The 27,500-nt window shown below is 43.6% G+C and overlaps 1 protein-coding gene across 1 annotated transcript in view; it reads right to left on the bottom strand.

Moving 5' to 3' along the window:
- The window catches only part of LOC128698222 (uncharacterized), a 61,853-nt gene that overhangs the window by 13,408 nt on the left and 20,945 nt on the right, over positions 1 to 27,500 (bottom strand). Inside the window, exons 7-26 of the mRNA XM_070098537.1 lie at positions 27,094 to 27,152; positions 26,033 to 26,142; positions 25,556 to 25,724; positions 24,856 to 25,020; positions 24,263 to 24,411; positions 23,930 to 24,035; positions 23,497 to 23,601; positions 11,750 to 11,849; positions 11,447 to 11,511; positions 10,222 to 10,363; positions 9,508 to 9,603; positions 9,259 to 9,347; positions 8,723 to 8,816; positions 8,099 to 8,157; positions 6,615 to 6,724; positions 6,091 to 6,259; positions 5,342 to 5,506; positions 4,674 to 4,822; positions 4,357 to 4,462; positions 3,918 to 4,020 (exon numbers count right to left, since the gene is read on the bottom strand). Of these exons, the coding sequence (XP_069954638.1) occupies positions 3,918 to 4,020; positions 4,357 to 4,462; positions 4,674 to 4,822; positions 5,342 to 5,506; positions 6,091 to 6,259; positions 6,615 to 6,724; positions 8,099 to 8,157; positions 8,723 to 8,816; positions 9,259 to 9,347; positions 9,508 to 9,603; positions 10,222 to 10,363; positions 11,447 to 11,511; positions 11,750 to 11,849; positions 23,497 to 23,601; positions 23,930 to 24,035; positions 24,263 to 24,411; positions 24,856 to 25,020; positions 25,556 to 25,724; positions 26,033 to 26,142; positions 27,094 to 27,152 (2,310 nt within the window). The remainder of the gene's footprint in view (positions 1 to 3,917; positions 4,021 to 4,356; positions 4,463 to 4,673; positions 4,823 to 5,341; positions 5,507 to 6,090; positions 6,260 to 6,614; positions 6,725 to 8,098; positions 8,158 to 8,722; positions 8,817 to 9,258; positions 9,348 to 9,507; positions 9,604 to 10,221; positions 10,364 to 11,446; positions 11,512 to 11,749; positions 11,850 to 23,496; positions 23,602 to 23,929; positions 24,036 to 24,262; positions 24,412 to 24,855; positions 25,021 to 25,555; positions 25,725 to 26,032; positions 26,143 to 27,093; positions 27,153 to 27,500) is intronic.

The following is a 27,500-nucleotide window of genomic DNA, read 5'->3' as shown; positions in this document are numbered from 1 at the left end:
CGTGACAGACTATATACGCACTCCCCATCAGTCTGGTCTACTTCCACTAGTGATGCTGCTCATCTCTCGCCTCATCTCTAAGTCGCTGTTTCTCATTTTTTGGAATAAATATCTCTAGTCTCGTGCATATGCCTTACGCTAAGAAACTGATTATCTTCCACCAAGTCTGAGGGACTGATTACCTCGTTCTACCTCTCCACCTCGTCTAATGTCTCAGTGATTGTAATGCATTTCTACTCTACATTTGACTGATGAAGGCTGCAGTGCAGATACCAAGTTTCGTCAGAAAAGATAGCAAGTTCTGAACATGGGTTTTGTTTATCAAAATAAAGAAGTTCGATGATTTTGGTAATATCTTCCAGGAAATAAAAGTGCCAGTCACGGTGTTCACTCAAAAATGTTCAAGAAATGTCAAAGTATTTTACCCACAATAGTATTTTACAAACCATTCTGCAAAAAATACCCTGACTTTGTTCTCTGTAAATAAAGCATTTGCCACTTTTTGTGTGTGACCCAATTCATATTTGCATAAATAACTCCTGACGATTTTGACCAGATGTAAATATGAAAATAATTCATTACCACTGTAACCTCTTTTCTATAAGAACTTTGGAGCCCAGTACCTGGACCCATTATGTACCTCTGTGATGTTGAGGTACAGTACCTGGACCCATTATGTACCTCTGTGATGTTGAGGTACAGTACCTGGACCCATTATGTACCTCTGTGATGTTGAGGTACAGTACCTGGACCCATTATGTACCTCTGTAATGTTGAGGTACAGTACCTGGACCCATTATGTTCATCTGTAATGTTGAGGTACAGTACCTGGACCCATTATGTACCTCTGTAATGTTGAGGTACAGTACCTGGACCCATTATGTACCTCTGTAATGTTGAGGTACAGTACCTTGACCCATTATGTACCTCTGTAATGTTGAGGTACAGTACCTTGACCCATTATGTACCTCTGTAATGTTGAGGTACAGTACCTGGACCCATTATGTACCTCTGTAATGTTGAGGTACAGTACCTTGACCCATTATGTACCTCTGTAATGTTGAGGTACAGTACCTGGACCCATTATGTACCTCTGTAATGTTGAGGTACAGTACCTTGACCCATTATGTACCTCTGTAATGTTGAGGTACAGTACCTGAACCCATTATGTACCTCTGCAATGTTGAGGTACAGTACCTGGACCCATTATGTACCTCTGTAATGTTGAGGTACAGTACCTGGACCCATTATGTACCTCTGTAATGTTGAGGTACAGTACCTGGACCCATTATGTACCTCTGTAATGTTGAGGTGCAGTACCTGGACCCATTATGTACCTCTGTAATGTTGAGGTACAGTACTTGGACCCATTATGTACCTAGGAAATGTTGAGGTACAGTACCTGGACCCATTATGCATCTCTGCAATGTTGAGATACAGTACCTGGACCCATAATGCATCTCTGTAATGTTGAGGTGCAGTACCTGGACCCATTATGTACCTCTGTAATGTTGAGGTACAGTCCCTGGACCCATTATGTACCTCTGTAATGTTGAGGTGCAGTACCTGGACCAATTATGTATCTGTAATGTTGAGGTACAGTACCTGGACCCATTATGTACCTCTGTAATGTTGAGGTACAGTACCTGGACCCATTATGTATCTCTGTAATGTTGAGGTACAGTACCTGGACCCATTATGTATCTCTGTAATGTTGAGGTACAGTACCTGGACCCATTATGTACCTCTGTAATGTTGAGGTACAGTACCTGGACCCATTACGTACCTATGTAATGTTGAGGTACAGTACCTGGACCCATTATGTACCTCTGTAATGTTGAGGTGCAGTACCTGGACCCATTATGTACCTCTGTAATGTTGAGGTACAGTACCTGGACCCATTATGTATCTCTGTAATGTTGAGGTACAGTACCTGGACCCATTATGTATCTTCGTAATGTTGAGGTACAGTACCTGGACCCATTACGTACCTCTGTAATGTTGAGGTACAGTACCTGGACCCATTATGTACCTCTGTAATGTTGAGGTGCAGTACCTGGACCCATTATGTACCTCTGTAATGTTGAGGTACAGTACCTGGACCCATTATGTACCTCTGTAATGTTGAGGTACAGTACCTGGACCCATTATGTATCTCTGTAATGTTGAGGTACAGTACCTGGACCCATTATGTACCTCTGTAATGTTGAGGTACAGCACCTGGACCCATTATGTACCTCTGTAATGTTGAGGTACAGTATGTGGATCCATTATGTATTTCTGTAATGTTGAGGTACAGTCCCTGGACCCATTATGTATCTCTGTAGTGTTGAGGGACAGTACCTGGACCCATTATGTACCTCTGTAATGTTGAGGTACAGTACCTGGATCCATTATGTACCTCTGTAATGTTGAGGTACAGTACCTGGACGCATTATGTATCTCTGTAATGTTGAGGTACAGTACCTGAACCCATTATGTACCTCTGTAATGTTGAGGTACAGCACCTGGACCCATTATGTATCTCTGTAATGTTGAGGTGCAATACCTGGACCCATTATGTACCTCTGCAATGTTGAGGTACAGTACCTGGACCCATTATGTATCTCTGTAATGTTGAAGTACAGTACCTGGACCCATTATGTATCTCCGTAATGTTGAGGTACAGTACCTGGACCCGTTATGTATCTCCGTAATGTTGAGGTACAGTACCTGGACCCATTATGTATCTCTGTAATGTTGAGGTACAGTACCTGGACCCATTATGTATCTCTGTAATGTTGAGGTACAGTACCTGGACCCATTATGTATCTCCGTAATGTTGAGGTACAGTACCTGGACCCGTTATGTATCTCCGTAATGTTGAGGTACAGTACCTGGACCCATTATGTATCTCTGTAATGTTGAGGTACAGTACCTGGACCCATTATATAAATCTGTAATGTTGAGGTACAGTATCTGGACCCATTATGTATCTCTGTAATGTTGAAGTACAGTACCTGAACCCATTATGTATCTCCGTAATGTTGAGGTACAGTACCTGGACCCATTATGTATCTCTGTAATGTTGAGGTACAGTACCTGGACCCATTATATAAATCTGTAATGTTGAGGTACAGTATCTGGACCCATTATGTATTTCTGTAATGTTGAGGTACAGTACCTGGACCCATTATGTATCTCTGTAATGTTGAGGGACAGTACCTGGACCCATTATAGATCTCTGTAATGTTGAGGTACAGTACATGGACACAATATGTATCTCTGTAATGTTGAGATACAGTCCCTGGACGCATTATTTATCTCTGTAATGTTGAGATACAGTCCCTGGACGCATTATGTACCTCTGTAATATTATGAATGCCGCCCGCAGGATGGGTATGGGGTGCATAATTGAAATATTAAACTAACATTGTTTTTTAATTAAAAAAAACACACTGGGCTAACATTTTCACGAAAACGATCACTACAGTAGGCCTACTGGTGCCTACTGATAGTGTTCTTCTCAAATTCGACTTATACCATTTCCATTTTAAACCTTCGAAAAAATACAAATTTCAAAGTCAACAGAAAAACAACGCAGGAAATTTTGTGTTTGTGTAAGAAAACGGTAAAAATTTTGTTTATGCTGCATAACTAATGAAAAAAAAAATACATCATAGGGATAAAAATAAAAATTTTTTTTTTTTTTAATTTAATAAATTTCCATTCAGAAGACAAGTTATCTGATTCAGTTGAATTAATTCGAAAGAGAATACGAAAGACAGAGTTATTAATGAGAGAGAGAGAGAGAGAGAGAGAGAGAGAGAGAGAGAGAGAGAGAGAGAGAATCACAGCAGACTCAACAGTCAGTTACTAGGACACAGCAGTTGATAACGAGAGACAAGGAGTCTCCTGAGATGTGAGCATCTCTTAGCTAAGCTCTATGAGAGCAGCTAGAGCACCGCTGTAGGCAGCGTTGTACACGGTGTCGACCTCGTTCTGCTCGTAGTTAGAGCGGTCGTCCTCGTAGTCGCCGTTCTGAGGAAGGGAGCGAAACGCAGCATGAGCTGAAGCAAGACTGATATTGTTGACGGGGTCACACAATACAATTTAGGTCACTGATGGCAAGTGTCATGCATGACGAGGAATCTTTCATCATCGGAAAAAAATGTAAGATTCCTGTGTCTTACGCTCATGAATTTAATACTAGGACAAACCGTCTCTTACAGCAAGATTCTCACTCTTAAAGCATTTGATAAAAATTATAAATAATGCCCGACAGACTGAACAAGAATCATGGAGGATAACGAGTGATAATCTTAATTAACAAAAGCACTCTAATCTGCCCCGGTTCAGGTGACTGGGTTTACCAACCTCATCTGGTCCACCGACCAAGGCACCATATAGGACGTGTGGGTTGGGTCCAGGCTGGCTGAAAGCCCAGCCATAGTCACAAACCTCAGGGGGGTCGGGACACGAGCTGAAGATCAAGGAGAGAGATCACTTTAGAAAACTCAAGTTTTGTCTCATTTGTAATTTTCATCTCCAGTTTTGCATTCTTGTTTCAGTTCGCTTCAACAGTAATTAGAATAACGTTAGAGAAAATTAAGAGTCACAGTGGAGTAGCTGTAGCAATTCACATTTGTAACTGGTGATGACACAAAGATCGCAAAATTGTCATATGTGTGTACCTGGAGCGATGGAAAGGTCTCTCAGGATACTTGTCACCGAAGCCCACAACGAAGGTCATGTTGTAGCGAGAGTTGGCACCCAGCAACTGGTCCATCTGACCTTGAGCCCACTCGCTGTTCACTGACGTGTCCACACCATGTTTGGCAGCCTTGAAATGTAGAAGAAGCGACACATCAAGGCTGGAATTCTCACATACACACACACACACACAAAAAAAAAAAACAATAGTACCAAATAATTTTTCTTATCACTTCCGTTTGACTTTGTGTTTTGTGGTGAACAAAGACACGGAAAATCTACATTTTAAGAGCTGTCTTCTGATGAGCAGCAGATTCATAACTTCATCTCATCCACCTGATTGTTTTGCAGTTAATCATCCCATGGCATGGATACTTTCACAATCTTTTAACTTAACAGGTCATCAACAAAAAACCGAAAGATTTTTGTAGCCAAACGTTCGCTCTTTCGTCACCATTCTGACAGCAACAGTGTTGATAGATCACATTTTGGTTTTAATTAGACAGTTTAAAAGATTTATTTTGATTTTTTGATTAGGAACAAGGGAGAAACATCTAATATAGATTACAGCTGCTCTTGCACAACAGGGGATTTTGTGATATAGTTTTCTGGTTAGATATATAGAGCGTAGAAGTATAGAGGAACTGACCCAGAGAGCGAGGAAGGCAACATTAGCAGCATGCCTGTTTGATCCCCACTCGGAGATGAAGACCAGACCCTCTGGGGTGTATGTAGCGGTGTTCTGCAGGTAATCCAGGAAGGTGGTGAGGTGGTCCAAGTAGATCTGGGAACCGTCCAGCAACCAGAAGAGCGCCTGTGGGAATCACAAGAACTCGTTTAGGAAGACAAAATGTGACGCACCAGTTAGTTGTTTCATTATAGGACTGATGAGTCATTTAGGTGTGACAATACCCCTTACCTTCGTGTGTTAGTGTGACTAGTTAATTGTTCAAGGACCGAAACGTCGTCAGAAATTTAAAAAAAACACCTATGCATTACCTCTTTTATGTTTATTTATTATTAAGTTTTTACGATATTTTCTATAAAAAGCCAATACTTTACATAGAAATGTTCAACAGTAATTTTACAAACAGTGAAGACACAGGTTTTGAATACGGAGATACAGATTTAAAGACACATGGAAGCACAGGGAGAACTTTGTGTTTCATCCTCAAGACGGCATTCTAAAACTAAATTCTATAACAGGAAACTTAATATGAATCCATAAACACAAGTAGCAAAACAAGCTTTTTTTTGCGACAGAGTCGCTCTGTGTAGAGCTTCGTCAATTCATGACATGATAAAGCTCGATAAACTGTCCCAATAAACACCTGTTTAGCAACGTGTCTTCGTCTCTACACTCGTCGACAATAAGCTCTCTCATGCAGCAAGACTCACATAGATTCCGGCCGTCTTGTCGTCCCAGGAGAACTCAGTAGGTACTGAATACTGAAAGTTGAACTCGTCCCAGTGACCCTTGGCGCGGGTGAGGTAACTCTCGTCCTCCGTCGCTCTGTACATCCACAGACTAGACCAGACCAGCTCGTCACCATACCCGTTATATGATCTGCAGACATACGCAGAATAAAGATTTTGTCGGGGGAAAGACGCAAGATTTATTCTCCAGGAGCCTGACCAATCAAAGACAGCGAATACTGGGAGGAGCCTCAAGCCTCCAGTACTCGTTGTCAAATACGAAAAATCATTTATGTATATAATTATATTGTTTTAATATGTAACGTAAATATCGAAGGTATTTATTGAGATTACATAAAAAACTCCAGTTGACCGGCATCAAACAGGACAGTTCATTTTCCTTGGGAAAATTCTAATGTTCATGGTGTCGCTGATACTTGGAAAAGCTCCCGATCCAGGGAGTTGGAGCTACCACCATCTTTTCCTCGGATTAGATATGTACTTACGGGTAGGCGTCGGGGATCGCAACGTCGTAGTTTCCACGGAAGTTGTCACCGAACTCGTAGAGTTCCTTGGCCAGGGCTAGTAACTCCTCGGCGTAGTCAGCGTCCGTATCCTGAGGCGGGAAGTGACGGGGTGAGCGCCGAGGGAAGTAGTGAGGAGGAAATAAGAGGGGACGCATTGAGGCTTAAGGGACTGATCTCCTCTAACCGAGAGTGGTCAATAGATCACATATAAACTTTTGCTGCTTCCTGTATTGAACTGAAGAAACATATTGTGCAAGCTAAACGCTTTGGCAATAAAGACACCCATGTGTGTCTTAGTCATCAAATAACGAGACATGTAGCAAGGGAAGTAGCTTGGAAAGCAGCAAGGGAAGTAGCGTGGAAAGTAGCAAGGGAAGTAGCATGGAAAGTAGCAAGGGAAGTAGTGTGGAAAGTAGCAAGGGGAGCAACAAGGGAAATAGCATGGGAAGTAGCGAGGGAAGTAAGAGAAGTGGCAAGGGAAGTAGCAGGGGAAGCAGCGAGAAAAGTAGCAAGGAAAGTAGCAGGGGAAGTAGTAAGGAAATTAGTAAGGGAAGTGCTAAGGAAAGTACCAAGGGAAGTAGTGAGGGAGGTAGCAAGAAAAGTAACAAGGGAAGTAGCGAGGGAAGTAGCAAGGGAAGTAGAGAGTGAAGTAGTAAGGAAAATACCAAGAAAAGTGCCAAGGGAAGTACCGAGTTAAGTAGCAACAGAAGTATTGAGCGAAGTAGCAAGGGAAGTAGTGAGGGAAGTAGCAAAGTAGTGAGGGAAGTAGCAAGAAAAATGGCACGGGAACTTGCAAGGGAAGTAGCGAGGGAAGTAGGAAGGCAAGTAGAGTGGAAAGTAGCAAGGGAAGTAGCAAGGGAAATAGCACGAGAAGTAACGACAGAAGTAGCAAGGAAGTAGCAAAGAAAACAGCAAGAGAAATAGCAAGGAAAGTAGTGAGGGAAGTAGCGAAGGAAGTAGCAATGGAAGTAACAAAGAAAGTAGTGAGAGGGGATAATGAGGGAAGTAGGAAGACATGGAGAAGCGGTAAACCTGTATGGTTCATACATCACCTGGGGAATGGGAGATAATCAGGTGTGATCCGAGGAAGGTGACGACAGGAAGAGAGGAAAGGAACAGCAACGGGAGGACTGATGAATAATGGGAAGACAAGAACAGATATCAACAGGAAGGAAGAATATGAGTGAAAGAATAGGATTTGCTACAGGAGAATAAGGAGGAGAATAAGAAGGAAGAGGAAGAAGAGAGTAACAGGAAGAAATCGGCAGAAAAATAAGAAAAAATCAGGAAATGAGCAACAGGAGAGCAACAGTAGGAAACATGCAACAGGAAGAGAATTTTTGCACGAGAGCAACAGGAAAATAACAATGAGGGCGAAGTAACAGAAAAAGAACAAAACGGAAGGAAGCAACCTAAACAACAGGAAAGAAGTAACAGAAAAGGAAAACAGACAGAAATCTAACCTTGAACACCAAGTAGGAAGCAGCAAGAGCGGCAGCCGTCTCAGCAGCCAATTCCGTACCTGAGACCAGAAAAATGACCGATTACTAACTCCTCTACTATATCTCTTCTCTTCTTCCACTGTCTCCAGTATTAAAATCATCTCTGTATTCGATTAAAGAAGCCAGCTTTACAGGCGAAACGTTTTTGCAATAAAGATACGTACTCATCTTCCACCATTCTTCTCTGTTTCGGAGAGAAGCCACTGGCTGGCGAAATGTTTCCTCAGTAATAATTCCCAAAACTGTTTCATTACTCGTAAGTTTTCAATAAACATTTACAATAAAGCTATATGTTCTATTAATCAACTCGTCTAGAGTACTTCCGTCAACGTATGTGTCACTGAATAAAGAAATATAATTTTTGGTGAGAGATGGGGGACATTCTACTAGTTCATAATACTACAATGAGAAACAAGGGGCTGTGGAGTTTAGGATGGAGTTAATTTGTGTATCATCAGGACTCTGACCAGCCAGAGTCATCAGGACTAATTGAACAGGAAGGATTATCAGGACTTTGACTGACCATCCAGGTTCATTAGGACCCCGACTTATCAAACAGGATTATCAGGATACAGTTACACTAACCAGGATTTTCCTCATCGATCTTATAAGAAGGTCGTTCCTCTGTCATGTCTTCAGGTCGTTCCCACAGGGCGTGGTCAATTACACTGTTTCCGACCTGAAAAACGACCAAACACATGCAATTGTTTGCCTGTATTATATTCTCTTTCGAATATAAGTGCGATTTGCCTGCAGTAAATAAAATTAAGTACTTACACGATTGTAAACAAATGATAAAACGGGTGGGGAACGAAGCCATGGCAGGAGAGTATTAAAACTAGCAGGCGAGTGCGTTAACAAACGGTCCATTGTCCATTTAGGAAGCTTCTTGTCGTCTCATACTCTAGGAGGCTTAATTTCGTAAATTTCACTATTTCATGTATGCAAAACTCAGAGTGTGTGATGACATTTGACAATGAAATACATTTAGTTTAATTCCCACTGTGTAACTATCATATAGAATAGAGTAGCGCCGCACTGCGGGTGTTCCCACAATGTAGGAGTACTCACAATATGGGTACTTCTACAATGCAACTATCATGAATTAACTATGTGCTCACCTGGCCCCAGAACTCATTCGTTGAGGTGTAACACTTGATGAAGTAGTCAGTACCCCACTTGATGGCATCCAACGCGTAATCAGTCTGGCCTGTGAACAATAACAATATATAAAGGCTATTTTCATGAAAGGAATACTAAGCAAACAAGAAATCCCACATTGTGAGGAAATATAACAGAATTTAGGCCGAGATATGAAGATAATTTATAGTCTATGTTTCATTTTTGCGTCGGAGGAAGAGCCAACTCACCCGCTTTACTGTAGCCGTCAGAGAAGTCGAGGAGACCCCAGGCCAAGTTGGTGATGGTGAAGGACATCGGGAAGCCGAACTTGACAAAGTCGCCAGCTGTGGGAGAGGTTAAAACAGGCGATGTAATTATCTGTTTAAGGCTATAAACATGACATCGAAAGCTAAATAAACTGAAACACGTATAGAAGAGGAAGTCTTTATTGGCGTTTCGCTCACGGGTAATCTTTTTCAAGACATTATGCTATGAAAAACATCACTGTGATCGAAATGTGCAAATAAGGATTTGCTCTTCAAAAAACTTCTGTTCTGTCTTGCTTGTTTCTTAATATATATGATTAGTTGTTTGAGTTTGCGTTAGGGATGACCTCAAGCTCTAGGTTATTTCTTTATGCTCTCGACCCACTGCCAAAGTCCAGTCATTCCATTTTATGAATCTTTGTATGCTGTCCTTTTCCCACTAATATTATAAATACACTTCTATATCTTTCTCATATCTCAGAAATATTTTCTGATATTCCTTTGGTCTATTGGAATGAGCAATTTTCAACCAAATTCTCTTATTTTTGTTATATCTCCAGCCAAGAGAACTGTCTACCCTACCCGAATAATGTTCCGAAGTGTTTTTGTATGTCATGATTATTTCTCCCCTTGTTCCTCGTTCTCCTAGAGAGAGAGAGAGAGAGAGAGAGACAGACAGAGAGAGAGCTAGCTTACCATCGTAGTATCCACCAGTAAGGTCATGGCCTACATCAGCACCGTCGTCCAGGGCAGAGTCACCTCGCCATGGGACGCGGTTATTTTCTGGTAGTTTACCGGACCGTTGAGCTTCGTAGAAGAAGAATGACATACAGAGCGCCTGTGAGAGTGAGAAAGTGTAGGAGAAAGTTTACAAACTCAGAGGAGAGTTTAAGAGGAACATTGAAACCAGTAATACAAAGTAGAGGAGGAAGACAGTCGTTTATGAGGTTCTAGAGTTTAAATTTTTGTCTCGAAAGGCGATTTTTGTTAAGCAGTTTTGATGCTTATTATTCAGTATACAAGTAACCACTAAAGTGTAGCAATTTCTACATCTATATAATTATAAAACGTCACCGACCTTAGTTACAACGTAGTTTTATTACATAATTATTATTTCATATGATTATTATATATTTATTTCTATAAGTACATGTACAAGGTATACAGACCATAGCTGACATCAGTGACATACTACTACATAGAAAGACGCTTGTTATGCACAGCATTTCGGGTAAATTAGGTTAATTTTGTCCCAGGATGCGACCAACACCAGTCCATTAACTCTCAGGCACTCATTTTACTGATAGGTGAACAAGGACAGCAGGTGTTGTTTTCCAGCCGTACCGGGAAATCGATCCCCAGACCTCAGTGTGAGAGCTGAGTTTGCTAGCGATCGAGCTACGTACATGTGTATATGACAGTGTAATCACTGGGCTGGAAAAGTGTGTTTAACCTCCTCACACAGTTCACACTCTCTTATCTCTCCAGGAGTTGCTCCACCAACCAGCCCCACACAGCAGCAACCTTACATGGGTCAAGGCCACTACAGTATCTAGTCTTCTACTGCCACTATTGTAACCATAAACAAATATTTAATATAATACAATTATAAAGTGTTCACATCCACTGTTTTCTAAAATATTACCCCTATTAAACTCTCTTGAAACTAAACAAACCCTATATACCGTGGCAGTAACATTCACAGCTAACTCATAAATTAGATATGAAAAGTAGACATTTCTTCCCATCCTGGGAATTTATCAAGTATCTGCTAAAAAGCATTTTAAATCATTGCCTAATAAAAGTCAAATCTTTTTCAGTAACTTTCTTGTTTAGTGAAGACGTCTATAAAATGAATAATTTGTTAAATTTATCTATTTGTACTCATTTTTATTTATTGTGATGAGGGAGAAAGACTCACCTGTGGGTAGTCAATGGGTGACGTGTCCGTAGCCTCACATGGGTTCTCGTCAGCGTGGGCGGTACCTGTGGGCGTGAGGAGTGGTGAGTGATATGGGCGTGAGGAGTGGTGAGTGATATGGGCGTGAGGAGTGGTGAGTTGTTGGTGGTGTGAGCGTGGCGAGTGTTGAGGGAAGTGGATTAGGAGGGGAAGACAAAAATGAAGACCGAATATAATCTTTTGAAGCTGAGGGTTAAAAGTGATTGTTTCTGTAGCTGGTTGACTTTATGGGGGTTAAGGTGTGTGTGTTAAACCAGTCTATACCTATGCAGAGGAGGGCGATCGCCCCCAGCAGGCAGGTCTTCACCAGAACACCAGTAACCATGACTGCGGAAGTCTGACGTGACGATGGGTCTTCCCTTCTCTCTTATATACTAAAACAAGCGCGCCTAACCAGTGTGATCGTGGCAGCTGTTGCTTACCAGAGACCCAGTAAACTTCGTGTTGTACCTGTGTTCTTAAGCGTGAGACAAGTTATGCTCAGACGAAGATTATTGACAAGTACGTTGAGGTGTTGTTACTCCCAGTATTTACCTCTAACACCCACTGTCAGTATATGAAGTTTTTATACTCAGTTTTATCATTTAGTTTAGGTTCGGTCAAACTGAAGGTTTGGTCAAACTACTTCTGAAATTTATTCCCAGCAAATACAAGGATATAAAAAAATATGGAAGAGACAAGAAGATCAGAAACTGAGTATAGACGCGAGGGACAAAAGCTGCAAACTTCACTAAATAAAGACCTTGGGGTAAGCATAGTACTAAGCATATCGCCGAAGATATCTATCAACAGAATAACCTCTTCAGTAAATGCAACTTCGAGTATGCAGCACCAGTATGAAACCCACACCTGATCAAGTGCATCAACAAAGTGGAAAAAAAGCAAAGATTTCCAACGGAATTAGTTCCAGAACCAAAGTATATGGTCTATTAGGAAAGACTAAAGGAGCTAAACCTGGTTTACATTGGAGGACAGAAGAACAGATTTGATATGATAACGATGTACAAAATACCCAGAGGAACTGAAACTTTAGATAGGCGTGAAATAACTATGAAGGCAGATGAGTCACAGAAATGTCAGGAAATATTTCGTCAGCCTCAGTAAGTAGAGCATTTAAACAAGTACATCCCGACGGGTGCAACTCTGAGCAATTTTTAGCGAGTGAGAACTCGGTGAAGATAGCATTTCAGTGAGCATCAACTCTCTCAGGTGTTTAAAGAAAACTCAGACTACATGAACTCATTGAGTAACAAAGGCTGATATCAGCATCAGACGTCACCAGCTGACTGACCTTCGATAAGATGTCACAGAATTTTATCGTGCGACAAAAATCAGTTTGTCTACAAGACGTCCAGATGTTGTGATTCCCTTCATCTTGTTGTTGCTATGGGTCTGAGAAGTGCTGGGAGATAAACCTTTACCAGTATGTATTTCCAGTGCAGTAATGTTCAAAGAACATTCTTACGATCCTAGTGGAAATAGGCACAAATCGTTTGATGTTTTGCGTTATGCTTGTTAAATAAAGCTCGTGGGTGTTATTCTAAAGCTGGATGAATCTTATGTAGCCAACATGTTCAGTGGGTTATTCACTGGTCTGGAGTTTTGCGACTCACTCGCCATGGGTTGAAACACTACCCGTTCCGTGGATTGTTTGCAGTCATCACAGGGAAGCACTTCATGAGCTCCTCAAATCATTAGATACCCTTCAAGCTATTGTAGAAGGCCAGCGCAAGCCTACATCACGTGACATTAGCTGCTCAGCTGATGGTGGCACTATTGATAATGGGAGAGGAGAAACCGGGAGAGACTTGTCAATGAGAATTTATGAGCAAAAGTGCCTGCAACAGAGGTGACAAGTGTTCATTGTCTTAAATCTGTTGTCATGAGTCGTGGAGTAGTTGCGACAGGGATGATATTTCGGGGAATTAAGTGTGAGTTCGTAAGTAGACGAGATGTGTCGCAACGTACCCAGACTACCCCCGTCTCTAGCCACCGCAATAAAGAAAATTCTTACTGTATATATATATATAGTGCAGAATATGCACCTGCATATACAGAGCGAAATATACACGTCCTAGTGTATGCTCTGTGTTCCATGAGTCCTGTAGAGTTAATGTACTCTGATTACACATGACAGTTTGCTTCACCCTTCAACGAAAGTACCTCGTTGCTAGTAAAAAATATATTGATGCAGGGAATTGGGGCTCTCCTTTCCATGGATCAACACTGATTGCCTCCCATTCCTCAGGCTTTGTATAACCCTTGTGAGTTTAGCGCTTGCTTATGACCATAATTTTGAGTAATTTATCCACAGGCCTGATGTCACGTTTAGAGCTTGTAAACAAGCTGAGGAAAACACTTCTTAACCTGTGTAAATTCTGTGATGTAAAAAGGCAGACTCTGGGACTATGTTGTGCATAAGACTCCCAGGGAGAGGAGAGGGCGTCTAGAAACAGCTGTTATACAGGAACGAACCACCACTGAACAAGTGAGCATCGCGCCAACACGTCCAGAACTCAGTTCTTACGAGAAAAAACAACTGTCCAGTATTTATGACATCACACACAGCACCACCTGTCATTACCACATCTTCCAAGACTCTCGATATCACACACACACACACACACACACACACACACACACACACACACACACACACACACACACACACACACACACACACAGTGTAGTGGGTCACAAGCGCCAGGCTCCGAGGATCTTAGTGCTTTTAGGGCGTGTTTTAGCAGCTAGAAGCAACCAGTGTTAGTGACAACGTCAGTGAACAACCCTACAAGTGATAACCAATGTATTAGAAAAAATAAATAAAGTAAAGGCTAGAGAAAGCCTGAAATTATACAACAAAATTTCAAAGTGCCAGTTCGTTGAGGCCTAGTGGGCACCTGTTGCCACATTGTTACATATATACAAAGTACAAAGGCAGTGACTAAACAGAAAAGACCAAATAGAATTAAGAGAGGGTGGTAACGACAAAATGTGATGTAGCACACAGCGTGAACAAGCTAGCCAGAAAGGGGATATATATATGTATACATAAATATATATAAGCAGAGGTGGTGGCAGCAGTAGGCCTGAGGGAGTAGCGCCGCCATAACAGGTTGGGTGTCATCACAAATAAGTAGTGTACTTACCAAAAGTGAAGTGTAAATTATAAAAGTAGCAGTATACAAGTGATAAGTGTGGTAAATGAGGACTCACAAGGGCAAGAGAAAAGTATAGCCGAAGAAGTCAACGGCGGAAGGGCGAGGTGTACGAGTCATCGTACAGCGAGCAGCGTACAGCGAGCATCATACATCAGGCATCTGGATGGACGTCCCCTCTGAGTAACGTACAAATCACCTGTTTGTGGTTGGCGGGAAGTCTGAGGGTAGAGCCGGCCCGGCGGACACTGGCTATCTTAACCCTGCTCAAGAGCGATTATCATACACACAACACCTAGCAGTAGTAGGAAGATAAAATTTGTAGGAGCAAGGACTAATGGGACTACAGCCCTGACAACAGTTTCGAGAGATAATGTTTTAGGACACAAAGACAGTACAATCTGAGAAGCAAGTATTGGGTACACATGTAGTAAAAAGGTAGAGCATAACTGGGTGAAAGAGTGACTTGTTAACACACGCTAGTATTATAATTATTAGAACTACTCTCAGTGTTAATGGTATCTCATTAGTATTACGGGTACACAGAAGTGAGTTGTATTTCTGGGACATATAAACAACTGACATGCTCACACACACGAACGCGCGCGCACACATACACACGGACCCCCCACAGACCCTCACTCCCTACCTTGTCCTCCCTCGCTCATAACCATCCCTCCCCTACTGCCCACTCACTCACTCCTCTCTCTCTCTCTCTCTCTCTCTCTCTCTCTCTCTCTCTCTCTCTCTCTCTCTCTCTCTCTCTCTCTCTCTCTCCCTCTCTCTCTCTCTCTCTCTCTCTCTCTCTCTCTCTCTCTCTCTCTCTCTCTCTCTCTCTGCATGGTTTGACAAGGTTAAGGATCCCTAGGTTTTATTGACAAGCTATTTTACAGGTTAGATTCCTAACTTTATTGACAAGCTAAGAGCTGTTACCTACATCAGCTCATTTAGAGCATTTTTATTGTTATGAGACATACAAGTAGGGAACAGGATGAAGTTGGAGCCATCTGTATGGGCCAGCATTTTCATTTGATCAACTGACGTTATCTCGTTGACATCATTATGCTGTACGAATGTGTTTCCATACTCGAGTCATCCTGAGTATGTATGATCTCAGAGGGTGATGTTCTGGAGAGTACAGCCAGAGTGAAGTTGCTGCTTTCTGCCCGTCTTGTGGCACAAAAAGCTTGTTTCGCGCTGTCCTCGAAGTGGATCAAGTGTGGTATTTTGACAATATTGGCCTTGTACATAACAGTAAGGCCACCCACATCCCTCCTATGTTGAAGGCTCTGCTGAAATGACAGATCCATCAGGATGGGTCCAGGCGAGGGAAGATGAGACGTCTTGCTCTGTTCTCTCTCTGTCAAGCAGTCGCAGATGAGGAGGGGACAGGCAAACCAAGAAAGTGGAGCATACTCAAAGGTGTGAGCGTACTTGTGCCTCGTACAGGATCTTGCAACCCCTACTGTCAAGCAGATGTGAGATACGGCGAAGTGCTGTAAGCTTTCCTGGCTGCCTTGTTTGCAGATTTACAACATAGTTCTTCATGGATTGTTTAGTCAAAGTCATCTCTCTCTCTCTCTCTCTCTCTCTCTCTCTCTCTCTCTCTCTCTCTCTCTCTCTCTCTCTCCCCTCTCTCTCTCTCTCTCTCTCTCTCTCTCTCTCTCTCTCTCTCCCTCTCTCTCTCTCTCTCCCTCTCCTCTCTCCCCTTCTCCTCTCTCTCTCTCTCTCTCTCTCTCTCTCTCTCTCTCTCTCTCTCTCTCTCTCCCTCTCTCTCTCTCTCTCTCCCTCTCTCCCTCTACCTCTCCCTCTCTCCCTCTCTCTCTCCCTCTCTCTTTCCTTCTCTCTCTCCCTCTCTCTCCTCCCTCTCTCTCCCTCCCTCTCTCTCTCCTCTCCTCTCTCTCCCTCTCTCTCTCCTCCCTCCTCTCTCTCCCTCTCTCTCCCTCCCTCTCTCTCCTCCTCTCCCTCCTCTCTCTCTCTCTCTATCTCCCCTCTCTCTCTCCTCTCCTCTCTCTCTCTCTCCTCCCTCTCTCTCCTCTCTCTCCCTCCCTCTCTCTCTCTCTCTCTCCTCTCTCTCTCTCTCTCCTCTCTCTCTCCCTCTCCTCTCTCTCTCTCTCCCTCTCTCTCTCCCTCTTCCTCTCTCTCTCCCTCTCTCTCTCTCTCTCTCTCTCTCTCTCTCTCTCTCTCTCTCTCTCTCTCTCCTCTCTCTCTCTCTCTCCCTCTCCTCTCTCTCTCCTCTCCCCTCTCCCTCTCTCCCCTCCTCTCTCCCTCTCCTCTCTCCCTCTCTCCTCTCCCTCTCCTCCTCTCCCTCTCCCTCTCTCTCTCCCTCTCTCTCTCCCTCTCTCTCTCTCTCTCCTCTCTCTCCCTCTCCCTCTCTCCCTCCTCTCCCTCTCCCTCTCCTCTCTCCCTCTCTCTCTCCCTCTCTCTCTCTCTCTCCCTCTCTCTCTCTCTCTCCCCTCCTCTCTCCTCTCTCTCTCTCCTCTCTCTCCTCACCTCTCCCCCTCTCCTCTCCCTCTCTCTCCCTCTCTCTCCTCTCTCTCTCCCTCTCTCTCTCCTCTCTCTCTCCCCTCTCTCTCTCCCTCTCTCTCTTCCCTCTCTCTCTCCCTCTCTCCCTCATCCCATAGAATCTCTCCACCCTCCTCTCTCTATAGGCTCCTCTCTCCATCTCTCCATTTCTCTCTCTTATAGCCTTTCCCAGCCTCCTCTCCCTCTTTCTCCTCTCTCTCTTTCTCTCCCCCTCTCTCCCCCTCCCTCTCCCTCTCTCCCTCTCCCTCTCTCCTCTCTCTCACCCTCTATCTCTCCTCTCTCTCTCTCTCTCTCTCTCTCTCTCTCCTCTCCTCTCTCTCTCTCTCTCTCTCTCTCTCCCTCTCTCTCTTCTCTCTCTCTCTCTCTCTCTCCCATAGGCCCAATCTCTCACCCTCCTCTCTCTCCTATGGCTCCTCTCTCCATCTCTCCATTTCTCTCTCTCATAGCCTTTTCCCTCGCCCTCCTTTCTCCTCTCTCTCTCTCTCTTTCTCTCCCTCTCCTCTCTTTCTCCCCTCTCTCCACCTTTCTCTCCCCCCTATTTCTCTCTCTCACCTGATCTTATACCCTCACCCCCATCTCTCTCTCTCTCTCCCTCTTTCTACCCTTTCTCTCTCCTCTCTCCCTCCCTTTCTCTACCCTTTCCCTCTCTCTCTCTCTCTCTCCCTTTCTCTCACCCCCCACCCCTCCCTCCGCTAGCCTTCTGTCTGCAGTAATAAAAAAAAAAAAAAAAAAAAAAAAAAAAAAAAAAAAAAATCAAAATATGGGTGGCCTTAGAGGACAAGGAAAACCAGAGATCTGGTAGACAGACCAGGGAGGAAAGACTGGGGATTAGAGCTCCAAAAAAGGGAGGAAGAGTGGGAAGAAGATAGTAGCTTGTAAGAAAATGGAGGAGCGGATAGCTGAAGAGTGCAGGAAGTGGGAAGTACAGGTCTTAGCAGCAGAAGCTAGGATACAGTGCTTAGAAGAGAAACTGCAAAGTGTGAAACAGATTAGAGAGATAAATGACAATTCAGATGTGACATCAGGGAATTCAAAGTCAGGCGCAGACAAGGGGATGGTAAGCAACAACGGAGACATGCCGTACATGAAGGCCCTATCAGACCCACGTGGGGCCAGGGAAAAGACGATGAGCACACTGAGATCAAGCGACAGGTCTGAAGACAATGATGGAAATTCAAAGTCAGGCGCAGACAGGGGGATGGTAAGCAACAACGGAGACATAAGAACATAAGAACATAAGAAAGGAGGAACACTGCAGCAGGCCTGTTGGCCCATACTAGGCAGGTCCTTTACAATTCATCCCACTAACAAACATTTGACCTACCCAATTTTTAATGTTACCCAAGAAATAAGCTCTGATGTGCAAGTCCCACTCAAATCCAACCCATCCCACTCATGTATTTATCCAACCTAAATTTGAAACTACCCAAAGTCCTAGCCTCAATAACCCAACTAGGTAGACTGTTCCACTCATCTACTACCCTATTTCCAAACCAATACTTTCCTATGTCCTTTCTAAATCTAAACTTATCTAATTTAAATCCATTACTGCGGGGTTCTCTCTTGGAGAGATATTCTCAAGACCTTGTTAATATCCCCTTTATTAATACTTATCTTCCACTTATACACTTCGATCAGGTCTCCCCTCATTCTTCGTCTAACAAGTGAATGCAACCTAAGAGTCCTCAATCCCTCTTCATAAGGAAGACCCCCAATGCTATGCATTAATTTAGTCATCCTACGCTGAATGTTTTCCAACGAACCTACGTCCATTCTGTAATATGGAGACCAGAACCGTACACGAAGGCCCTATTAGACCCACGTGGGGCCAGGGAAAAGACCATGAGCACACTGAGATCAAGCGACAGGTCTGAAGACAATGATGGAAATTCAAAGTCAGGCGCAGACAAGGGGATGGTAAGCAACAACGGAGACATGCACATACGAAGGCCCTATCAGACCCACGTGGGGCCAGGGAAAAGACGATGAGCACACTAAGATCAAGCGACAGGTCCGAAGACAATGAAGGTTTGTTATATGCAGAGATTCTAACAGCCAACTGCAGTAGCAAGGGACAGCTGGCCAGGAAAGACAGTCCACTGAGAATAGAAGTTTCAGATATGACAGGGACTGAAGGCAAGAACATGTCAATGGAAGGAAATAAAATGCCTCAGAGGAAGCAGATGGAGACTCAGTGGGAGGAGGAAAGGGCGAGGTCAGTCTTTGTGTACGGGCTCCAAGAAGCCAAGGGGGCCAACTTTGAAGAAATAAAACAGGAGGAGAAAAAGAATGATTGAAGGCATCATGAAAACAATAGGGGAGGGCAATATGACCCAAGTGACAAATTTTCAGAGAATTGGGTGGTTTGCGAGTGGAAGGATACGGCCTGTCAGAGTAACTTTCAAGGAAGAATCAGTTCGAATTAGGATTCTGCAAGAGAAAGCAAGACTGAGGGACAAAGAGGGGTACCAGAGAGTATACCTCGACCGCGACAGAACACAAGAAGAAAGGACTACACTGAAAGAGAGGGTACAGAGACGCAAGGAGGAACGAGAAGCAATGAAAATGAGCAGGACCCAGACACAGGAGGAAGGGCAAACACACCCCACAGAATCTCCCACCAAAAGACCCCACCCGCAACATTCCCAAGCGCAACTGAGCAACCTATACTACAACCCACTCACTGTTCCTCTGCCACCAACCCCCATATCACAAACCTCACCCCAACAGCTGTCCCTTATGGGCATTCTGACCCCCACCCCCCATCAACACATACCCCACCTACACCACAGCCCCATATAGGCCCCCTACCAAGGCTCTGCTCCCCAACCCCAATATACTTGCATGACCACAATGATAGAAAAGAAACTAAAGGTTTGGTACACAAACACGGATGGAATAACGAATAAACATGAGGAGTGGAATGAAAGAATCAGTGAAAAATCCCCAGACATCATAGCAGTCACAGAAACAAAACTCGCTGAGACAATAACAGACACAATCTTCCCAACAGGATATCAGATCCTGAGGAAAGATAGAAGGAGTAGAGGGGGAGGAGAGGTTGCACTGCTCATAAAACACCAATGGGGATTTGAGGAAATGGAAGGCATGGACATGATTGGAGAAAGAGACTACATTGTAGGTACAATTCAGTCCGGAGAACATAAAGTAGTCATTGGAGTGATGTATAACCCACCACAGAACTGCAGGAGGCCAAGAGAGGAGTACGAAGAAAACAACAGGGTGATGGTGGACACACTGGCTGAGGTGGCAAGAAGAGCTCACTCGAGCAGAGCAAAGTTACTGGTAATGGGCGATTTCAACCACAGGGAGATCGACTGGGAAAACCTGGAGCCACATGGGGGTCCCGAAACATGGAGAGCCAAGATGTTGGATGTGGTACTTGAAAACCTCATGCATCAACATGTCAGGGACACAACCAGAGAGAGAGGGGAGGATGAGCCAGCAAGACTGGATCTTGTGTTCACCCTGAGCAGTTCAGACATTGAGGACATCACTTACGAGAGGCCCCTTGGAGCTAGCGATCATGTGGTTCTGAGTTTTGACTATATAGTAGAGTTACAAGTGGAGAAGGTAACAGGAACTGAAGGGGACAGGCCAAACTATAAAAGGGGGGGACTACACAGGTATGAGAAACTTCCTGCAGGAGGTTCAGTGGGACAGAGAAATGGTAGGAAAATCAGTAAACGAGATGATGGAATATGTGGCAACAAAGTGCAAGGAGGCAGAGGAAAGTTTTGTTCCCAAGGGAAACAGAAATAATAGGAAGACCAAAACGAGTCCTTGGTTTACCCGAAGGTGTAGGGAGGCAAAAACTAAGTGCAACAGAGAATGGAAAAGGTACAGGAGGCATAGGACCCAGGAAAACAAGGAGATTAGTAGAAGAGCCAGAAACGAGTATGCGCAGATAAGGAGGGAGGCCCAGCGACAGTATGAAAACGACATAGCATCGAAAGTCAAATCTGACCCGAAACTGCTGTATAGCCACATTAGGAGGAAGACAACAGTCAAGGACCAGGTGATAAGGCTGAGGAAAGAAGGTGGAGAACTCACAAGAAACGATCAAGAGGTATGTGAGGAGCTCAACACGAGATTTAAGGAAGTATTTACAGTAGAGACAGGAAGGACTCTGGGGGGACAGACCAGATGGGGACACCAACAAGGAATACACCAACAAGTGTTGGACGACATACATACAGATGAGGAGGAGGTGAAGAAACTGCTAAGGGACATCGATACCTCAAAGGCAATGGGACCGGACAACATCTCTCCGTGGGTCCTTAGAGAGGGAGCAGATATGTTGTGCGTACCACTTACCACAATCTTCAACACATCCCTGGAAACTGGGCAACTACCTGAGGTATGGAAGACGGCAAATGTAGTTCCCATTTTCAAAAAAGGAGACAGAAAAGAGGCACTAAACTATAGACCTGTGTCATTGACGTGTATAGTATGCAAAATTATGGAGAAGATTATCAGGAGGAGAGTGGTGGAGCACCTGGAACGGAACAGGAGTATAAATGCCAACCAGCACGGATTCACGGAAGGCAAATCCTGTGTCACAAACCTTCTGGAGTTTTATGATAAAATAACAGAAGTAAGACAAGAGAGAGAGGGGTGGGTTGATTGCATCTTCTTGGACTGCAAGAAGGCCTTTGACACAGTTCCTCACAAGAGATTAGTGCAGAAGCTAGAGCATCAGGCGCATATAACAGGAAGGGCACTGCAATGGATCAGAGAATACCTGACAGGGAGGCAACAACGAGTCATGGTACGTAATGATGTATCACAGTGGGCACCTGTGACGAGCGGGGTCCCACAGGGGTCGGTCCTAGGACCAGTGCTATTTTTGGTATATGTGAACGACATGACGGAAGGGTTAGACTCAGAAGTGTCCCTGTTTGCAGATGATGTGAAGTTAATGAGGAGAATTAAATCTGATGAGGACCAGGCAGGACTTCAAAGAGACCTGGACAGACTGGACACCTGGTCCAGCAAATGGCTTCTCGAATTTAATCCTGCCAAATGCAAAGTCATGAAGATAGGGGAAGGGCACAGAAGACCACAGACAGAGTATAGGCTAGGTGGCCAAAGACTGCAAACCTCACTCAAGGAGAAAGATCTTGGGGTGAGTATAACACCGAGCATGTCTCCGGAAGCACACATCAATCAGATAACTGCTGCAGCATATGGGCGCCTGGCAAACCTGAGAACAGCATTCCGACACCTTAGTAAGGAATCATTCAAGACACTGTACACCGTGTATGTCAGGCCCATACTGGAGTATGCAGCACCTGTTTGGAACCCGCACTTGATAAAGCACGTCAAGAAACTAGAGAAAGTACAAAGGTTTGCAACAAGGTTAGTTCCAGAGCTAAGGGGAATGTCCTATGAAGAAAGATTAAGGGAAATCGGCCTGACGACACTGGAGGACAGGAGGGTCAGGGGAGACATGATAACGACATATAAAATACTGCGTGGAATAGACAAGGTGGACAAGGACAGGATGTTCCAGGGAGGGGACACAGAAACAAGAGGCCACAATTGGAAGTTGAAGACACAAATGAGTCAGAGAGATAGTAGGAAGTATTTCTTCAGTCATAGAGTTGTAAGGCAGTGGAATAGCCTAGAAAATGACGTAGTGGAGGCAGGAACCATACACAGTTTTAAGACGAGGTTTGATAAAGCTCATGGAGCGGGGAGAGAGAGGGTCTAGTAGCAACCGGTGAAGAGGCGGGGCCAGGAGCTAGGACTCGACCCCTGCAACCACAAATAGGTGAGTACAAATAGGTGAGTACACACACACACACACACACACACACACACACACACACACACACACACACACACACACTGCAATAAGGCCTTCGACACAGTTCCTCACAAGAGGTTACTGCAAAAGCTAGATGATCAGGCACACATAACAGGAAAGGCACTGCAATGGTGTTTGTATCAACAATAGTAAAAAAAAGTTTCTTATGCTGCCTAACTAATAAGAAAATACATCATAGGGATAACAATAAACTTTTTTTTTTTTTTAAATTTAATGATTTTCCATTCAAAAGACAAATTATATGATTTATTCGAATTAATTCGAATAATCAGTTAAAGAGAGAATAAGAAAGCGTAGTTACTGAGAGAGAGAGAGAGAGAGAGAGAGAGAGAGAGAGAGAGAGAGAGACAGACAGACAGAAAGAGAGTGATCACAGCAGACTTAACAGTCAGTTATTGGGACACAGCAGTTAGTAACGCGAGGCGAAAAATCTTCTGAGCTCTGTAAGATAAGCTCTACGAGAGAAGCTCTTAAATAAGCTCTATGACAGCAGCTAGAGCACCAGTGTAGGCAGCGTTGTAGTCACAGGCGACCTCATTCTGCACGTAGTTAGAGCGGTCGTCTTCGTAGTCGCCGTTCTAATGAAGAGAGACACGACATGAGCTGAATCAAAGTTGACATTGTTGACGGGGTAACACATTGTATGTTTAGGTCATTTATGTCAAGGAGATCACAGATGGCAAGTGTCAGGCATAAGAAATCTTTAATCTTCGCGAGAAAAGATGCAAGAATTTAAAATTAAGACGAACCCTTACGGCAAGATTCTTAAACACTAAAGCATTTGAAGAGAAAATGTCGAAACAATGGTAAATACACTAAACAAGAATCATGGAGGATTACAAGTGATAATCTTAATTAACAAAAGCACTCTAATCTGCCCCGGTTCAGGTAACTGGGTATACCAACCTCGTCTGGTCCACCGACCAAGGCACCATATAGGACGTGTGGGTTGGGTCCAGGCTGGGTGAAAGCCCAGTCATAGTCACAAACCTCAGGGGGGTCGGGACACGAGCTGAAGATCAAGGAGAGAGATCACGTTAGAAAACTCAAATTTTGTCTCATCTGTAATTTTCATTTCGAATTTTGCATTCTTGTTTCAGTTGGCTTCAGCAGTAATTAGAATAACGTTAGAGAAAATTAAGAATCACAATGTGTTATTTTTTAAAATCTAAACAATACGGTGTTTCGATCAGTAATTGGTAATGATACAAAGATCGCAAAATTGTCATATGTGTGTACCTGGGACGGTGGTGAGGTCTCACAGGATACTTGTCACCGAAGCCCACAACGAAGGTCATGTTGTAGCGAGAGTTGGCACCCAGCAACTGGTCCATCTGATCCTGACCCCACTGGCTGTTCTCTAACGTGTCCACACCATGTTTGGCAGCCTTGAAATGTAAAATCGACGCATCAACGCTGGAATTCTCAAAAAAAAAAGTACCAAATTTTTTTATGTTACTTCCATTTGACTGTTTTGAGGTGACCAAAAAAAAAAAATGAACTCCGACAAGGAAGACTTGTGTGTATATGTGTAAATTGACAAATTTATATCATCCACTGTTCTTTGCAGTTAATTACAAACTTTAAACTTAACAAGTCATCAAAAAATAATTGAAAGATTTTGTAGCTTAGCCAAATGTTCGTTCTTTCGTCACAATTTTGACTGCAGCAGTGCTTAAAGATCACATTTTTTGTTATAGGTAGACAGTTCAAAAGATTGTTTTTTTATTTGCCGAGTAGAAACAAGAGGAAAACAACTGTTATAGATTGCAGCTACTCCTGCGCAACAAGGCATTTTATAATTTTCTGGGTAGAAATATAGACAAACTGACCCAGAGAGCGAGGAAGGCAACATTAGCGGTATGCCTGTTTGATCCCCACGGGTCTAGGTAAACCATTCCCTCTGGGGTGTAAGGGGCGCTGTTCTGCAGGTAATCTAGGTAGTCCGTGAGGTGGTCCAAGTAGGTCTGGGAACCATCCAGCAGCCAGAAGAGCGCCTGTGAGAATCACAGGAACTTTTGAGAAAAACTGTTATTTCAGGCCTGATGCGTCATTGGAGGGTGATTAGGTCACAGCTCAACGCTAAAGTAATGTGTATTTTTAATCTACAAAAACATTTATGCATTATTCTTTTACATATTTATATATTCACAAGTTTTTAGGGTATTTTCTATAAAAATCAACAGTATACATATAAATGCTTAACAGTAATTTTAGAAACAGTGAAGACACAGGTTTTGAACACGAAGGAGATACTTAAAGACACATGGAAGCACAAGGAGAACCTTCGCATTTCGTCTTCAAGGTGACATTAACAATTTAAACTCTAACAGGAAGCTTAACATGTAGCCAAATAACAAGTAGCAAAACAAGCTTTTTTTATGACAGAGTCGCTCTGTGTAGAGCTTAACTCATGATATGATAAAACTCTACACGTAGCGATACTTTGTCCCAGTAAACACCTGTTTAATAGCTTGTGTCATCGTCCCTAAACTTGTCAACAAATAAGCTCTCTCATTCAGCGAGACTCACATAGACTCCGGGGGTCTTGTCATCCCAGTAGAACTGATTAGGCGGTGTAGTTTCAAAGTCGAACTCGTCCCAGTGACCCCTGGCGCGGGTGAGGTAACTCTCGTCCTCCGTCGCTCTGTACATCCACAGACTAGACCAGACCAGCTCGTCACCATACCCGCTATATGATCTGCAGACATACGCAGAATAAAGTCCTTGTCGGGGGAAAGACGCAAGATTTATTCTCCAGGAGCCTGACCAATCAGAAATGGTAACTAAATGGAGGAGCATCAAGCTTCCAGTAACGTAAATATCAAAGACATTTATTGAGATTATATAAAAAATGGTGTTTGATGACGGTGTGACCGTCGTCAAACACTACAATTCATTGCCTTTTGAAAAATTCTAGTTTCCTGGTAACGCTGATACTGAGAAAAGCTCCCGATCCAGGGAATTAGAGCTACCGTCTCTCTTTCCTCGGATCTAACGTGGACTTACTTGTACGCATCGGGGATCGCAACGTCATAGTTTCCACGGAAGTTGTCACCGAACTCGTAGAGTTCCTTGGCCAGGGCTAGTAACTCCTCGGCGTAGTCAGCGTCCGTATCCTGAGGCGGGAAGTGACGGGGTGAGTGCCGAGCGAAACAGTCAGGAGAAATAGTGAGAGAAGTAGCGAGGAAAATAGCAAGGAAAGTAGCGAGAGAAGTAGCAATGAAAATAACGAGGAAAATAGCGAGAGAAGTAGCGAGATAAGTAGTGAGAAAAATAGCGAGGGAATTAGCGATGGAAGGAGTGAGGAAAGTAGCGAGGGAAGTAGTGAGGGAAGTAGATAATGAAGTAATAAGGAAAGTAGCCAGGAAAATAGTGAGGGAAGTAGCGACAGGAGTAACAAAGACAATAGCGAGAAAAGTAACGAGGGAAGTAGCAGGGGAAGCAACGAGAAAAGCAGTGAGTTAAGTAGCAAGGGAAGTGGCGAAGGAAGTAGTGAAGGGGATAATGAGAGAAGTAATGAGGGAAGTAACAAGAGAAGTAGTAAGGGAAGAAGAAAGGGAGAAATAATGAGGGGAAGCAAGAAAGATGACACAGAGAAGCGCTGAACCTGTATGGTTCATACGACGGCTGGAGAATCAGGTGTGATCCGAGGAAGAGGAGTATTTCAAGTACCCTTCACCGGAAGAGTTACGTAGAAGGGAAACGCAACACTAGAGCTTCCGGTAGAAAGGGAAGTGACGACAGGAGGAGAGAAAGGGAACAGCAACGGGAAGAAGTGATGAATAACGGGAAGATAAGAACAGACATCAACAGGAAGGAAAAATATGAGTGAAAGAATATGAATTACTACTGAAGAATAGGGAAGAGGAGGAAGAAGAAAGAAACAGGAAGAAAGTGGCGGAAAATAAGGAAAAATCAGGAAGGGAGCAACAGGAAAATAACAGTTGGAAACAAACTACAGAAAGGGAATTAATGCACGAGAGCAACAGGAAAAGAACAAAACGGAAAGAAGCAACCTAAACAACAGGAAAGAAGCAACAGAAAAGGAAAACAGACAGAAATCTAACCTTGAACACCAAGTAGGAAGCAGCAAGAGCGGCAGCTGTCTCAGCAGCCAATTCCGTACCTGAGATCAGAAAAGTGACCGATTACTCAATTTTCTACCTGTCCTCTTCTTCCACTGTCTCCAGTATTAAAATCATCTTTATATTCGACTGAAAAAGCCTTCGGTGAAGGCGAAACGTTTCGACCATAAACGTACATTTATAGAATCGTCTAGTTCGTCAGTACGCTCGCCTAGAGTACTTCCATAAACGTGTGCACCACTGAATTAAGAAATGTTATCATTTCTAGTGAGCGATGAGACATTATACAAGTTGATATTACAAAGATGAGAAACATGGGGGTGTGGGGTGGAGGCTGGAGTTAATTTGTGTATCATCAGGGCTCTGATCGACCAGCCAGGGTCATCAGG

The sequence above is a fragment of the Cherax quadricarinatus genome, chromosome 63 (genome assembly GCF_038502225.1).
Source record: "Cherax quadricarinatus isolate ZL_2023a chromosome 63, ASM3850222v1, whole genome shotgun sequence".
NCBI lineage: Eukaryota > Metazoa > Arthropoda > Malacostraca > Decapoda > Parastacidae > Cherax > Cherax quadricarinatus.
The sequence above is the reverse complement of the archived record's forward strand: the minus strand, read 5'-3'. Positions and strand labels throughout refer to the sequence as shown.